Here is an 18,471-nt window from a genome sequence, read left to right as displayed (position 1 = left end):
AAAAAAAAAAATCATGCCTGCACATTCCTTTTACCGCCAACACTGCGGCCACCACCACCGATGCCGCCGCCGCTCCTCCGTTGCCCGAATAATTATATTTTAATTGGTGTGTGCGCGCATTAGATTCGTATCGTTGCGGTAGCGTTGTTTTTCAGTTTTTTTTTATCATCTTTCCGACGACCATAATTCACTGGACGGTCGGTCTCAAAAACGAGTTGTATATATCGATCAACGGCGTGTTTGTGTCGTATCACCACTACGCTTAGCACACCTCGACTACTTGAAAATTAAAAGATTTTGAATTAACCATCACAACACTTTGCGTTTTTATCAGACACGATCACGACGATAGTGATACGCACTAAACCTTTGAATAATGAGCAATGACTAAAAAAGTTTCAGATTAATAAGTATGGTCGAAAACACTTATATATTAATAAATAAAAAAACATCAAATTAAATTCACTTATCAGTGTCCAGGTCATCTGGCTTACCCTATTGTACGACTGCTTCTACACACATATTCAGCTACCAAAAACACAGAGTAAAAATTACCTAGTAGTGACAGTTATGCTGTTTTATTACCATAATAACAATATTGTTTCGTGGTCTCCAGCATGTTCACTTCATGGTTGTGCGGATTATGTCGAATAATTATTTTGATAAAATAGGTATAAATGTATAATTCCCATTATACTACAAACGTATAGCTAGGTATACTATGTATTATTAAGTAATCCTCAACTATGATATTATTCTCTAGTATACGACGCGATATATTTTTATGGTATCAGGCTGAATCTGTTTGTTATCGACTAGGTACGGTAAAGTTGTTCGGTCGACTTCCACCTTACTCAGGCCCTAACGGGACACGGGTGTTTCCCGGAATATCTGAAGAGATTTGGCTAGGCAGACTCTGAGGAATGCTGGTTCTGCGGGCATATAAAAGACGACGCGGCACATACCGTATTTATGTGTGATGCCTGGGCGGAACGAAGAAGGGTATGTTCCTTAACACGGTAGGGGAAGAAATCTTTCTGGACAACCTGGTCAGGATCATGTTGGACAGTGCAGACAAATGGGAAACGGTCAACAAATACGCAAACGAGGTGATGAAATCGAAGGAGGAGGAAGAAAGAAGAAGAGAACGGGAAACAAACGTCACACAATAGTTAAGTCTTCTATATTGTAGGCCGAAGGCCGAATTAAACAGGGTGGTTAGAGGCCCCCAACTCAAGATTGTCAAATAACTTGCTTATAATAAGAACTGTAATTGAATGCGATTATTTAAATAATAAATGATAGCGTTGTGGGGAGGGGTGAAATGACTAACGCCGGTTCCACCCCCCAATCCTGATACTAAATGTAAAAAAAAAAAAAGAGGTACGGTAAAATAACCAGTCAAACATATTATTATATGCTACGTATTAAAAACATCGTTCCTCGGGATTACATTTTTCTCAACATTTCAAAAGCAGACAATACTATAACCACTCGTTTTGAAATGAAATGATCTATTCATAAAAGTTTTTCATAATATTATTATTATGCATTATGTGTAATGTGCGTTAACGTGCAAACAATATGTTTTGTGGTATACATCTTACCACCAAAGAGATTTCGCCATATAAAAAGTAAAAGAAAATCCAAACAGCTAATCCTAAGTACGTTGATCATATTTTTGAAAACTTCTTAAAGTTCATATAATATACAACGTACTACAACAACTGACAAACTACTGGGATGTTTAAAAAAGATATATATTTTAAGTAAAATTGTTTTACCATTTATTGTGCTCAAAATGGATTAGTAAAATATAAACATAATACATGGTAAAATAATGTTATTTTATTAAGTAAATATTGATTTTACTCAGATTAAAAATGTTGCTTTTAAAAATAAGTATATATCTATTAACTTAAAAAAATATAAATTAACTTAAATGAATGTAATAAAATAGGAAGATTGATAGTTACATTATCAATTCCAATGTAACAGAAATATTAATTATAATATTTATAATATTCTGAGTTATTCACATTTTTATCAAAAATCTTTGTGAATAGTATGAACTGGATAAGTATATTAATAACGTGTGGAGAATTTTAACTAATATTAATGAGACATTGAACAAATATAATAGCTAATTTCACAAATATGATTTTATAGGTATTTTACGTAATTAGCCGTATTGTGTTTTTGTTTTCATATCACTTATTCACTTGTACCAGTGGTAGTGACAAAAAGCAATATAATAAAGAACAGCTAGTATAATTGATTCGCAATATGACGATTACAAACTTTAGAAAATGAATCAACAAATTCAATGTTTTTAAAATCTTAAATTCTAACCTTTGTGATACATACATACTGCAGCAATACTAATGTATCGTTAAAAATAGTTGTTTCTATCTTTATTTTTTAAAATAAAAACACGGTATATATTTTTATTTTTAAATAAAATATCTACTATATTGTAAAGTCTCAATATTTGAAATATGATGCTGAATAATATTTTTATAGTACCAGCACCTTTGTTAGAACACTTTTGCATATGGGATACACTTTTGAAATTAATTTAGCTAAACATTTCATATTTGTGGTCACAACTCCAAACATAACATAAACAATTATATTATATATTATATATATACTATTTATTATTTAAGAAACAACTATAAATCGTCTAAGAATCGGACACACCAGGATAATTCACGGGTTCCTTATGTCAAACGATGGACCCCCCCTCTGTGAAACGTTTAATACACAGATTACAGTCAAACACATCATCACACAATGTCATATATATCAACAGGAACGTACAATACTCGACTTTATGGAACCACTAGATGAAATTCTCTGACCACATACCGATTAAAACACGAAAATTATAACTTTTTTAAAACTAATCAACCTTATAAATAAAATATAATTGTAATTATAATTGCTAAGATAATTTAACATAATGTAAACCTCAAAAAATTGTAAAAATCGTAATTAGTATTTAAGAGATAAACGAATGGCCCTTGCTTCGGAGTTATTTATAAATATCAATAAAAAACTACTATTTATAAACAAAACTTTATTGGATTTTATTTTATTTACAAAAAAAATAAAGTATTAGAACACATGAGACATAAATTTATGTGAGTTTTTTTTTATTTGTAATGTTTTATTATATTTTATATATATTTATATGTATTTTTTCATTAAAAACTACAATGTTTATATTTTTTTATTATTCCAAGTCCTTATATAATATTTATTACAAGGCAAAATTTTTATACTTGCATCATATGTACTTTAACTCAATTTTATATAGTTATACTACATTTTAACCAAATGCAATCGAGATTTTATGATTTCCATACAGAAATGAAAAATGTAAACACAACTCTAGATTGTGATGCTATTTCAACGGATTACTAATAAATTTATCTTTATGAATACCTACGTTGAATATTTTACGGCAAAAAGAAATACATTGAAGTTCCAATAAAAATTAAAGTTCACATACCTTCGTATTGTATTTTACAAGTGTGATTTTGATACATAGTGTTAGAGTGTAAAATTTCTTTAGAATAATAAACATGAATGAATAATTTTTGAGTAGAAGCTATTCCATCTATACAATATTTAATTTAACATGTAAACAATAGACAATCATAGTTGTTAATTGACGAATATTAAAATACAAATGTATATAAACATTACCATATTATAATATACTGCTAAGAGCTTAATTTATAGGTACCTTAAATAATGTTTAGCTCCTAACTGGTATTTATATTTTATTTCATTGTTGAGTTTTAAATGTACACAATTTACTGTTTTGAATGTGTTCATTTAAAAATCAATAATGCAATAAAATGTAAAATACAGTTAAGAGACAAATATTATTTAAATTATTTAAGGTATAATGTAAAATCTTAGCAATATATTATACTATGATTTTAATATAAAACAGTAAATTTTTATCAGGTAGACCATAGGCACTTTGAATATCACAATACTAAATTAAACAGCTTAAAAAAAAATTGAAGATAAAAAGTCAAATTATGTCAAGTTGGTTAGTTTAATTATATTTTTCATAACATGAAAAATATTAAAATTTAAAATACTAAAGTAAATAATGCCATAAATTTCTCCTCAAACTAAGTGCTGCTTAATTTATGTAATTTTCATATTTTGTTAAACTAAAATTAGAATTCGGTATATTTATAACGTTACTAAGTGATAAGAGCGAAGAATTAAAAAAAAATTTATTTAAGCTACCCAAAATTATTTATTAAAATATTATTGTGACTAGAAACACTTTACTCGTATATTATAATACCTACGTATTTATTAGTATGTAAATATGTAATAAAATTATGTATAGGTACCCACATTTACAGTTTACTTAAAAAGTATAAATAAAATGACAACGTCAATATAATTTCAATACAGATTATGTTTAAAAAAAGCCGTCAACAATTTTTACTCCGTTTTCAACTCTTATGACAACTTATAATTTTCTAGTCGTTTAAATGTCACAGTGTTTGTATTAAAAGACATACTACTTGAAACTTTCTTCTCCAACATACAATTACATATACGTCTATACTTGCACAAATTTCCTCGGGCACTTACAGATTCCAGAAGTACTTATACAGAAGTTATGTAAACACTGTCTGAAACTATAAAGGCAACATTTTTGAGCTTTTATCATTTGAGAGCAATTATATTCAGCACGATTAGTGTTTGTGAAAGATTTATGGTTATGATAGGAATTTCACTAATTTAATGTCAATTAAGTTTTTTACTCGTTTTCAAGTAGGTACATATTCTTTTGAATTGTTCGTTTTAATTTTAACCATCATACAAATATATTATGTACCTATTGTTTAACAAAATAATCAAATAAGTCTGTTCCATTATTGAGAATAAATATATATTCTGAAACATAATGCAATATATAAATTTATATAAAATACGCCTATAATTTCGATAATACGTTCGTTATCAATGATGTATATTATGATTAATAAAAAATGAACGACTAAATGTCGTACTATAAGTAGGTACCTACTTTATAGTAAATAAAATATAGAACAATGAATGTGAACAAAATCTGGTTTCAATTTTATGCGTTAAGTTAAATACTGTTGATAGTAGTATGTATATATTAAACTATATTATTATTATTTTTTTGATTTGGTCGTTTTTAGAACTTATAATTGCTTTTTTAATACAAAAATGTAAAAATGGTTATTGTAGAAAAAAACAATTTTAGGTAGGTACTACATTGAAAAAATAAACTCGTACAAAAACAAAATATCTACTTTTTTTAAAGTTTTAAAAGCAAATATTTCGCAGAACTTGGCGAAAGAACTATTTTTTATTCTGCTTCTTATCGAAGATAAAAAGCTATTGTATTCTAAACCACGTCAGTTGCTTTTATAGCTGCAGTAGAAGTAGAAAGTATATAGATATATATGTATATATATATATATATATATTATATATAAATGTGATTGTTAGAAAACTTGCGTATACCTATACAATTTGTTAGTTAAGTACTCAGAGAAGTATATTTTTCACATTGAAGTGATAACATAACGCCCAACTAACATAAGTAATTGTTATTACGTTTTAGCTATTTTAATTTAAAAAAAATTCCTTTTTATGTGGTTTAATGTGGTTATTGGAAAATACGTAGTGGATATAACAATAATAATTGAAAAAAATATTAATATTATTTCTTAATCACATTTTTTGATAAACTATATGTATTTAACAACAATTCATAACCATGCCATTTTTCTAATATCGATCACAAACTCATCATAATATAAATAACATAATATTATTTTATTCAATTGTGTAATTCAATTAAACAATTTAATATGTATAGTTGCCTATGAAATTTTATACAACATAGGTATAGTTTCCATGAGTTTTCCTAAAGAAAATATTATTCATTTCTAACAACAGCGCCAACTCTACTGGCTTTTCTTTGCTAGACATTATGTGCTAACCGTATATTATCAATTTGTTTTCATGCCATTCGACAGTTATAAATACTTTATGACAAATGGGTACTTTATGTTAATTAATGTATCGTAAGAATGTTTATTATGAATATTTCGTGGAAAGTGATTCCTATCGTTAGGTTATTTTTTTAGATTCTGTGCGGAGCGAGGAATGTATTAGTTTTACAATGATGTTTATTTCTTTTTCTTTTCCTTTTTTATTCTGTAAACATTTATTCTCCCTCTAAACTTGCTCAAAATTATCATGTGTAGCATCTTTTCTGAAAGACAATTTTCTTGAACTGGTACTTTAAACAGGTCATTTTTCGATATTCGAAATAAAAGCGGTTAAAAGAGAAAAAATTATGATTTCACGATTTTATATTAAATAATTACGGACGACGTTTTTTACCAGAAATCTTCCTTCAAATAAAAAATGACTAGAGACCTTTTTTATTTTATTTTGGATTTTAATTTTTACAGTTTAAAGTTCGGAAAATTTTAGCCATTTTTGAGATATTTATAGACATTTTAATTTTGGGAGTTTTTTTGTTGTAATTAGGTTAAAAACATTCGTAAAAACTTGAAATTTGGGTTATTTACTTTTATTAGCCTTACCTAGACATGGTAAAATTTTCAAAACATTTTAGCGACTTTTTTTTTAAATCTAAGATTTTTAATAACCCATAATATGTCCTAGACAGATAAACCGTCTCCGCTTAGAATCGTTTTTTGTATACAATGATATAATATCCATTACAGTAACCCACTTGTAACCTACTGTACAGCAGAGTGACATCCACGACTTACCTGCTTTTTTTATATCGTTATGCATATAAGTACGATATTAAAATTAAACCATTGTGGGTATTTATTATGATTAAATATTTCTGTATTTGAAAAATACGGCATATTATGCAATTGCTTTATTATTAAAACTAAAAAATATAAATATAAACATATGACGTAAAGTATTTTAAGAAATAGTATAAATGTGTTTATTATTATCTATTATCCCGAACAAGGTAAAATTATTATATAATATTTTTTTTCAGATTCTTATTAATTATAACTCAAATATATTGCATCCTCAAACATTTCTTTTATAGATGAATACTGAATATATTATCATAGCATAAAATAATAATATTAGGACTATGACACGTATTGATATGGTCATATAAAAGCGTGAATACTATTTTTTAAGTTGTTGTAAATTATAATATTAATAATTAATATTTTTTTTTTTTTGATAATTTTATTTAGAGTCTATATTAAATAATACAATAAGTAAATAAAATAATTATAAAAGTTTTTTTTTTTTTACATGGAGTTCATATAATGAGAGAAAATACCATTTGATATTATTTTACAGTTATATACGAGCAGAATCACTAAAAATGACATTAACTAGTAGATAATCTGATTTCAAGTTTATAAACCATTATCAGTCTTTATATTTATATATATAATAAATATATTTTTTTAGTGATATTAAGGATTAAAATTATCTAGAGCATTTCTTTTCAGTCTTATTGTTGTATCAGGTATCTCGAGGTATATTGAGAATAGATTTGAAATTATTTATACTTTTTTATGAAAAATCATTAATATAATTTGTCAGAGGTTGATATTGAGTTAAGATAATTATTAAAAGTTCAATTTACTGTTCTGAGAGGGACATTGAATGAAATGCAGGGATGAGTGTTTATGAGAGTAGTAGCTTGTGTATTAATATTTTTTTTCTGAATTGATAGGTTTGATTTTAATAGAAGACACAGTTGGTGTAATCTACGATTTAAAGATCTCCATTTGTTTTAATGTGAGTTACCCAAATAAGTCATCTAACCAAATAAATCCCTAGATTTTTTACTGCTTGTTTAACTAGTATTTGGCTGTCATTGATTTAGATTGGATTATACGGTCTCGGGGACGTAGAGTAAAAGTTATGTGGGACGATTTTGATTGATTTTTTTCTCCACTTTATGAACAAGTCTTGAAATTGGTTAAGATGGTTTTGAAGTAGCAGTGATGCAGTTTCAGAATTTATACATATAATATCAGTATCATCTGCTAGAGTGCCAAAAGTCGTACCATAGTTTTGTGGAATATCTGAGATGTAGATGTTGTATAGAAGTCAGCATGGATGCTTCCTTGAGGAACTCCAGTGTTATTTGAATGGTATTATTCACACGAGACTCTAAAAGATCTATTGCTTAGAAAAGATTGAATGATTAGGTAGTAGGAGGTTGGTAAGAATCTGAGTTTCTAGAGTTAAGGTGCCAGACAAAGTCAAATGCCTGAGCCATGTCTGAAAATAATTCTGAGCACTAATATTTTTTTTTTTCAAAGACTGATGCATTTTAATCAACAAATTGACATAGTAAATGTATGGTTGAATGTCTGTATTTAAACCCAAATCGAGAATTAACATTTAAAACGATAGTCGGATGATTCCTATTCAAGGTGCAAATGAATGATTAAAAATATTTTATTATTTGTTTTAGATTTTTTTTTTTCAAAGTTTCACGTGGCATAATATTCATTCGTAAATTGCATTGTCGCGATTATTTTAAATGTTGTAGAATAAATTGTAATTCACCCGCGAGTTCATACCTTAAAATATTACATTAGGAATACACGACTATACAATTTAGAAGCACTACCATGATGTCATATATACTACAACGGCCATATTTGATGTGTTCATTTATTTTATGTCAACACAGTCAAACATATTACGGTCTGATATTGAGTTCGATACATATGATATCATAGAGTTATGGACATATATACGCTATATTAGACATAAAATCATATAAATAATAACGTATTCGTATTGGATAAATAATAATATAATGTCATCTAGCGTATAGTGTCAGTCTGTCTCGGGTCTCCTATGTATATAATACCGGTATAAAAATAATGTTTCCGTCAACTGCAATCTTTAAAAACAAATCGCAGCATCCTGGTATATAATAGTTTTATTGGGTTTCATGTTCCGACGACGATATCTCGTTAACATTAACTGATATAAATTTGACACGTTCAAAACATGTTTTTGAAGTCATACATTATAATCAGGGCTAGGATTTGTATGCAACAGCATGTTTTTTTTTGCGACTTCTGAATATTTATTTTGTCAGTAATGTCCACGAAACACCTCACAATGAGATAAATGATGGTATTTTTATTTTGCATTATTTTGAATATTTTGGATAAAATGCATATTAATGCATATATTGAATAAAATGAATATTATTGCATATTTCGATCATAAGAATGCGAAAAATGCATGTTTTATAGTATATTTCGTAATTAATATTTATAATTTAATATAATGATATTAATATTTCGTATTTAATTCTAGCTCTGCTGATTAAAGTATAAAACTTGGTTTTTTTGTCAAACACAAATTTTATTTTTATAAATACAATTCTATGGTACAATAGGCATGCGATTAAAGATTGAATAGTTTGACGGAAAAATATAAATGCAATCAATAAAAGTATGTCAGTCAATATAAAATCTAAGATAGAAATTAAAATGCATATTTTGGTAAATAAAATGCATATTTCACAGTTTTTTATTGCATACAAATCCTAGCCTCGGTTATAATATTATTAATATAATTACAACGTCCGAACGATACACTATTATAACGGTGGATGCGGTATACAGGCGCAGTTCATTGTTTTTGAAACGAAAACAATAAGGAACTAATATTCTATACATATATTATAATATCAAATGTGACGTATTTTAATACATAATATATTCCACGTGGTTGTGAAAATGCCGAGTATGAAAACACTATGTGCCGGAATAATGTTATTACGACATTAGATCCCGCGGACGCCTGGTGCTGTGGAAACTTGCCTTAATCACCATAATTTGTTAATAAAGGATACCTGGTGGCTGGTATATATAGCGAAGTTATGGAAAGGAGGGTCAGGGGTGTGGAAAATGTGTCGGAGGAGCAAAGGAACGCGGGTCACCGACGTCGTCGCCTCGCTCTGGCGCACTACCAGCCCAGTGCACCATCAAGATACCTTATGTACCTCTATAGCTGATACCTACGCTTGTTCCAATATTATATACGTATATGAGGTAGGTACCTTCTGTTGTAATAGTGTTGTGATCAAATACGCTAATTAAAACGTTCGGTGTCCTCTCATTTCAAGCATACGGCAAAGGTAAAACCATATTAGTGGGCAGTCAACTGATGATGATGATAGCAGCAGCAGTCACTACAGTAGTATTATAGTAGTAGTAGTAATAGTAGTAGTATTAGTAGTAGTATATTAGTAATCATAATAGTGGTGGTTTAGATAATTATTTAGATAATTATAATATACTTTCTAAGTATCTAAATATTTGAAAATACAAAAAAAGATCCAAAAATAGGCCCACTAGTATGCTGAATCTTATAAGGATGTGTATGAAAATGATTAAAATATAAAAAATCATTTCAGAATATTTTTTAATACCTAGTAGATTCCAAAAAAAGTAATTGGTGTTTAAATAAATATATTTTTTGTAATTATCTTAACTTAATTTTTAAAATAAATATCAAATAATAATAATATTAGATTTTATTTTATCAGTAGTATTGTCTTCTTTTTATAATCACCATTTTAGTTCTAAGAATAGAATAACAATCATTTATCCAAAACATATTTTCTTAACACATTTCGCAACATACGATTACATAATCACATTATTACCGAAAACCATGGTACTATTTTTCATTCTTAATTTTTCTTAATATTTCGTTAAAACCCTTTTAAGAAACCCTGATGAAATATTCTATTAAAAATATAACCAGCAACGACGACAAATGTTGACCTAACATTTCGTATCAATTCTTGGCTTTAGTAACTCTTTGAGCCATATCTCGTCTACAATATTATAATATAACGTATATTTCTATCATAGATATGTTCATAACGCATAGTGAGACTTACCTGAAAATAACACCAAACACAGCACGAAACTCCACCTTATCAACGATGAATACATAGTCTAGCAGTAGTCTCCTTCTCTTATTCCGCTTCTGAAATACAATCACAAAATGCAATTAAATAAATTTGCTATATCTTGGCTTAAGAATATTAGTAGTTTAGTAGTTTAACATCCCTTTTTTGACCTTTCTAGACCCGCCTGGACTTATCTTAAACGCCCACAAGTTTAGTTGACGATGTTTAAATATACTTCGGTCTATGTGTTTTGAACACGTGTACCCTTGCGTTTTGAATAAGTATTGTATACTAAAGTGTACTGATAAAGTAAAATTACCCGTATAACGTTATCTGTTTGTTTATCACAATATATCCTAATCACTAATCAAGATTTTCAACTATTATTTTTCATTGTGATTTGTGATTAAAAGTAATATTTTAAATTTTAATAATTAAAAATAACATATTTTCGCATTAGATGACTATTATACTTATAGGTTTAGTAACAAAAAAATGTATTGTATGAATTCAATGGTTTTTTAACCTGTTGATACTATATACTCCATTAAATAAAATTATATCCCATTGTAATAAAATTATTGTATTAGTTCATTTAAATTCACTTTTATGGTTCAACGTATTTGGGTGTGGAGTTGAATTTTTCATTGGCCATATTCATTGATTATATATATATATATATATATATATATATATTAGTATCAAATCAATGGTATATTTTTCTGATAATGTTATTTTTTTTAGCAAGCGTTCATAATGGGAAATGCATTTTTTAATAAGGTTATATTTTTTAATTTTAATATCTAATTTGAATTTCACAGTGAAAACTATAGTCATTATAATTTCAAATTTAAATTAAAGTTCACTAAATACTAAGCCACCATTATTCTAGTCTTCAGTGGTATTTATAAGGCTGGACATAATATTATGGAACTACAGTAAATAATAAGTAAATATTTATACATTCATTTTAAGCCATACTAACATACTTTAACAATTTCGAATCTTAAATCACTAAGATTTATACTAATTTATAAGTATTGAAGAATAATAATTTATGTAACAATATTATCTTAAAATATAAAATTGTACAATGCGTTTACTAAAGAAATTTTAAAAGGAAACATTTTTATTCGATTATTTTATAAGATTACTAACAGTGATTACTTAAAATGTAGAACTGTGATTTTTGAAAATTACACAATATATTTATACAATTACCTAATTCAAGTTATTACTATTATAAGTTTAAAATACATATAAAAATGGCATACCGGATGACTACCCATAATTTAATTGCATAATATAGGGACCAAATAAAATTATTGTTATAAGTGATCACAAAATATTAACCGTATAATTCGTATTGTTGATCATTAATATAATGATTGATAAACGTAAAAAAATTAATATAATTTCGTATAAAATTAAGTAAATTCTTATGGTAATTTGTGTAATTCACAAACAAAACTGACTTTGATCTACGCAAAAACATCGCATTGGTATGTCCATTAATAACATTGAATCATTTGGGAATAAAAGTGTAAGCACATCGTATCTTATAAAAAAAGTTTGACACTCGATACATACAGTTCAGTAATCTAGTTTAGTAGTATGATAGAAAAGTAACAGAACTAGGTTTTTATGCTTTGAGATTATTCAAATTATTTACGTTTTACGAACAGCGTAAAAATTTAAATTGGCCTTCAAAATACGTCCTATTCTTTCAGGAACTATAAATTGTTTTTATTATCATAGGTTAAAAGTTAGATTCCACAATATTAATATAAACTAATATTTCTTTATATTTTGAGTTGAAATTTTCGTGATCAGTTATTCCATAAAGTGTGTTAAAAAATATTAAATAGTTTAAAAAAAGATTTGGCAATATAATACATAAATAAATAAAGTTTGTATACATAACTAAATTTAAAAAATAAGTCGTTTATTTTTATTAAATGTTTTCATAAAATAATAATATATTAGATACGTACGGGACACGGATGTATATATTTGGTGAGTTATTTTTTACTGAGTGGATTTTAACTTCTTTATGTTTAAATCAAAGTATATTATTTACTATTAGTATATCTACTAATACTAAATTTGTTGAATTAAATCCAATAATTTTAAACAATGTTACAAAGTCTATTAATGCAAATTTATCGAGTTACATATTCAAATATCACGCCTATACCAGTACGTCATATAGTTTTAATATTGGTACTCACCAATTGGTTATTAACTATTAAGTAATATTATAGATGAAAAATTATAATGTGTAAATTATTATTTTGTTGATTGATAAACGTTATACCGATGAGTCGTTTTTTATTTTGTGCACATAATAATAATATACGTGTAAATCGTATTATATACTTGATTTAAATATGCATTTCATTCGTGATTGACTAAATGTCGGGTTAGGTATAATATTGACATTGTCTAACGCTGTAACATATGAAAATATAAATCCTTTTGGATGGCAAATACCTGCCCAATTATCATTAATTCCGTTATCAACAAGAATTATGTTAGCATACAACACGTCACATGTTCCATTATATTTTATCCTTTTACACACTTTGTACTTAGCTGCAAAATATACATCTTTTCAGCAATATTTATTATAACATATACCTCTAAATCAATTCACAACTCCAAAGGCCACAACAGGTGAGGTTAAAAATTTGTTTGTGATGTTTGTTTTTATGAAAAAATTTCAAAAGATTATTTTTTTTTTAAATTTAAATTTAAGCCTCAACAACTAAGGTTATTGACTAACATTAACATTAATAAAGATACATTGATACATTATATAAGGTTATAAAGTTTGGTTCTTTATAAAAATGATATAATGTTACTGTAGTTTTCATGACTGGGTCCAAGTGCTTTATATAGATGGTCCAGAATGTTTAGAGATGTTCTGGCATCGGCGCAGTTGCCGCAGTGTAAAAATATGTGTTTAACAGTAAGATATTCCCCACAGGTTAAGCAATGGGCAGGGTCTTCACATCTCACGAGAAAGATATATGTGAGCCACGCATGCCCAATTCTGAGTCTATTGATAGTGACTTTGTGACGTCTTTTGGTGATGGGTGCTGGCCAAAGGTTGATAGAAAGTTTGATTTCGTTTAATTTTGTCTGTGACGATGTCCAACGTAGTTGTCACTGTTGCAGTGTAAGAGACTGTATAACTTCCTTGATGCCATTTAGAGAGCAAATTTGCACTAAGAAAGCTTCAAGAGAGTTTATAGCTCTTTTATCATAGATTTCTGTTGTTTTGTAGCCAGGGATTCCGACATGGCTAGGAATCCATAACAGCGTCACGCTTTGATTGTTGGGATTTAAGAGGGAGATTTGATTTTGAATCATTCTGGATATGGCATTGGGTTGATTTATGTTGCCAATATGTTTATAGAACTAAGAGAGTCGCTTAATATGAGCACTTCATCTATTTTTTGGTGTTGAATTATTTCGAGTGCGAGAGAGATCGCGTATGCTTCTGCAGTGTAGAAAGAGATTATTGTTCTACGTACAGATTGGCTATCCATTTAAAAATATCGCAGTGTTTGAAAGACTATTCTTGTATTCATTAAGTTCATTGAACTCCGTGGAGAGCTGAATATATTTTGTATAAATAAATAATATGATAAATATAATTGGAATTGACTAAATAAAGTTCAAAACTCTTGCTTGAGAAGTATTATGGGTTATATTAGATCGTCTCCTCTCCCAGCAATTGAAGTGGAATAATCGTGTCCTCCTTTTAACATTAGATGTCGCTGGCTTGCAAGTAAGTTTATTCTAAAATCTTTATCTTATTCTAGCAGTCCCGTCTTTGATTTATTTCATTCTCTATTCTTAACGTGGCGTTACGTCTCCAAAACTCTACCAGTTCTTCTTTTGGTAACTAACTCAATTTCTCCTTTTCATGAATAAATTTTAACCAATAATAAACACCTCCTATATGGGAAAAAGTACGAAGCTCTTCTGTATCCCGCTCAGGTACATCTGGTAAATCCATTTCCAGGATTTACCTCCTATGAGCTTAGTCGGGTTACCTCTCCCGTAGTTATTAACAATCTTTTTTCGGATTTTATGGTAAACAACTTCGTGAACTTCATTGTGGTTTATACAGACGGTTCGGTTTCGTCTCTTTTGGCTGGTTATTCATTTTATATCCCCAAACTACACATTTCATTTACAAACAACCTACTACTTTCCTCATCTTCCTTTACTGCTGAGTGCTTCGCTATTATAGAAGCCCTCAATTGTATCTCTTCTTTCTCAAATAAAAAGTTTTTAGCTGCATCGGCCTCAATGTCTTGCCTCCAATCTCTCAATTCCTTTTCTCTTCATTCCCATCTATCTCCATCAATTCTTCGTATTAAGTCTATTATTTTTAGACTTAGCCAATTTGACTTCAATATTCAGTTTCTTTAGGTTCCCAGTCATATGGGAATTCAAGGTAACGAGTGCGCCGATTCCTTAGACAAAGCTTCTTCAAATTTTATTAGTCCTTCTTTTTCCCTAATCCCTTGGTCAAATTTTACCCCCTTTTACGACGTCATTTTTTAAACTATTGGTCTGTTTACCGGCACAACTTACCCGCTAATTTTGCTTCCAGATTTAAATCTATTGTACCCGATATTACCAATGATATTTAGTTCAATAAGGTACGGCTGCCTAGATCCTCTATTATATAATTTAATCATTTAAGTAAAGGCCATCAATTATTACCCTCACACGCTTATAAATTAAATTTAAATGATTCCTTTTTTTCCACTCTGCATATGGATAAACATATTTACGATTTGTCGCATATTCTCTTCGATTGTCCCTCTCTTTCTATTAAGCGTCAGAGCCTAATTACTCCTCTCAATTCTTTGAATGTTTCTTTCAATCTCCATTCCATTTTAATCTCCAACTATGAACAAGTCATTATTATTTCTTTTATTCAGGAGGCTGGCTTTATTATCTGAGTCTTTTTGTTTATATAATTTATTATATCTTTAGCTAATCATAACTTAATTTTACTATTATTCAATTGTTTTCTTTTTTTTTTCTACTTTTTATATTGATTGGTAATATTCTAATGTATTGTAATTTTTGAGCTAGATTTAAAATAAAAAGCTAAAAAAAAATATGATAATATTGATAGTACATTATACCTCCCAATCGTGTTTTATTTTTCAACAACACTATATATATATATTGTGACAATACTATTTTACAACTCCGTTGTTTTTAAATTAAATTGTTTTTTTAAACATGTATACCTGTTATATTATTATCAAGCACGTAATTTTGATGGAATAAATAATAATGTACATCTGTGTTCGTAACTTTTTACGGTATTTATTTACTAATAATAATGGGCTACGATACCTATACCTACATCACGACAGTTGTGAACTTAAATTATTCAAAGATAGTTCGGTTAAAATTGAGATTTTTATTTTATTTAAATAAGTACTATTTTTTCTGTATTAAAAAAAAAGTAATATTGTGATGAAGACCATAAACTGAATACAAGATTTGAATATTAATAAATAAAATTATGAGAAAATTCCAGTATAATATCATCACCACTAATCTATTTTTTATAATCGAAATTTAAAAATACGAACTGTAGATTTACATCCTCGCGAATTCTTTGTTTAAGTATTACATCATAATATCATACAAATCCAATGCAATCTAAAACAATTATTTTTTACTGTTTAAGGTAATAAGTATATACAAATATATGATTTTACTTGATTTTGTTATCATATTATTTATAAAGTGTGTATAAATTTAACTGTTAAAGAACAAAAAAATATAGTTATTTATTAATTTATTACACAAGATGGTTCATTAGGGTAGATTTGATCAATGATCTTCCCAATTTTCCTTTTAATTATGCATTTATTCAAATTTCTGATTTTTATAGTGTCAAGTATACTTAAAACTTTTGACATGGTTACTTTATACATTCATATACCTATTTAATAAAAGTATATTTTCAAAAAAACCAGCAGATACACAATTTACAATAAACAGGTTATTCTTCTTTTTAAAAAAAAAATTTGTATCACTAATCAGTGGTTCAAACAATTAAAATATTTTGAATTATAACCTATAATTATGAATATTATAATTGTAAGAATCATAATTTAATAGATCCAATATTGAACTAAAATAGGCGAAAAGTTTGGTGAATAACTGTATACAGAGTGTACCATAAATATTTGAACAATTTACATTGAAATTAGATTATTTTTAATACATGGAGTTAGTACACTCTTAATTATGTATATTTTTAATTTAGCGAATCAATAGTATAATAATTAATACATTTCAGAGATGTCGAGTTTATTATACATTATTATATATTTAGTTTATTATTAGTTGTATAAAGTAAAAACACAAAGTTATGTTAAGTTTTAAGTATAATAAATTATTTAAGTTAATAAGATACTGGTGTGTACGCAATGTTTTTCATAAAGAAGCGGGGTTCAATTAAAACTAAGGACAATCATATACAAGCCTCACGCACAACCCCGTCATCAAACTTACCCGTGTGTAGATTTAGGTGCAAGAACAAAGTAAAGACGATAAAGTGTGCCTCTGAGGGTCGTGATGTGAAAATACGCTCACTAATTTTCTGATATGTAATCACTAAAAATAATAAACAAAATAATTGAGTTAAAAGTGTTTTAAGTTTTATAAATGTAATTTAAATATGATCAAAACTAACATTTACTTATATTTGCATAATAAAATATACAATCTCAACCGACTTAAACTTTTATAATATTTTAAATACATAAAATAGAAAGCACTTTATAGTAGAAGAACAAAATATTATCATTTGATTATTATATTGATTTTCATACACATTATATATGTTTTTTTGGAATCCTTATTATACATACGTAAATGTATCTTAATAAAGAGTTCGATTATAATATAACCAGAAGGATCACTATATCACTATACGAAAACTTGAAAATTGTAATATTTACGTGATCACTAATTTTTCGTGGGTATTAATTAGCTTGAATATTAAGATATTATTGTAAAAAAAAATCAAATTGTTTATATTGTAGGTATATTTGTAAGACAGAGGTTACTAAACATATTGGTTAGATGTCTTTTAAGATTTTTATATTCAATGAACCAAACAGTTCCAATATACGCACAATGAAAATTGGTCAGATAAAAAAAGTAATTTTTTCACTCGACTTCCATCACAAATAAAAAAAAACATTCCGTATATTATTATTTGACTTTTTTCTCCTTGTTTCAAAATTCTCAAAATTCATTAGGAAATGGATTTTTGTAATTTTTCCACTTTTATCTAAAATAATATTTCCCAACGGTCCGATAAAGGATTGTTTGATTTTACCCAGATACCTATAGTCACCTATATAAGTATAGCTCAATTCCGAATTTTATTTCGATTTTCACAAAACATCATTCTGATCAAT

At 27.5% G+C, this 18,471-nt stretch overlaps 1 protein-coding gene across 2 annotated transcripts in view; it reads right to left on the bottom strand.

Moving 5' to 3' along the window:
* The window catches only part of LOC107166716 (cell adhesion molecule 2-like), a 132,563-nt gene that overhangs the window by 80,319 nt on the left and 33,773 nt on the right, over positions 1-18,471 (bottom strand). The window contains exons 2-3 of one of the 2 annotated variants that reach the window (XM_089229213.1): positions 17,558-17,659; positions 10,982-11,070 (exon numbers count right to left, since the gene is read on the bottom strand). In XM_089229213.1, coding sequence (XP_089085339.1) covers positions 10,982-11,036 — 55 coding nt within the window. In that variant the 5' untranslated portion in view covers positions 11,037-11,070; positions 17,558-17,659. The remainder of the gene's footprint in view (positions 1-10,981; positions 11,071-17,557; positions 17,660-18,471) is intronic. The other variant, XM_089229212.1, reaches the window with a different exon arrangement.

Source organism: Diuraphis noxia, unplaced genomic scaffold, assembly GCF_037042655.1.
Source record: "Diuraphis noxia isolate RWA-SAM2 unplaced genomic scaffold, SU_Dnox_SAM2 contig0005, whole genome shotgun sequence".
NCBI classification, from domain to species: Eukaryota; Metazoa; Arthropoda; class Insecta; order Hemiptera; family Aphididae; genus Diuraphis; species Diuraphis noxia.
The sequence above is the reverse complement of the archived record's forward strand: the minus strand, read 5'-3'. Positions and strand labels throughout refer to the sequence as shown.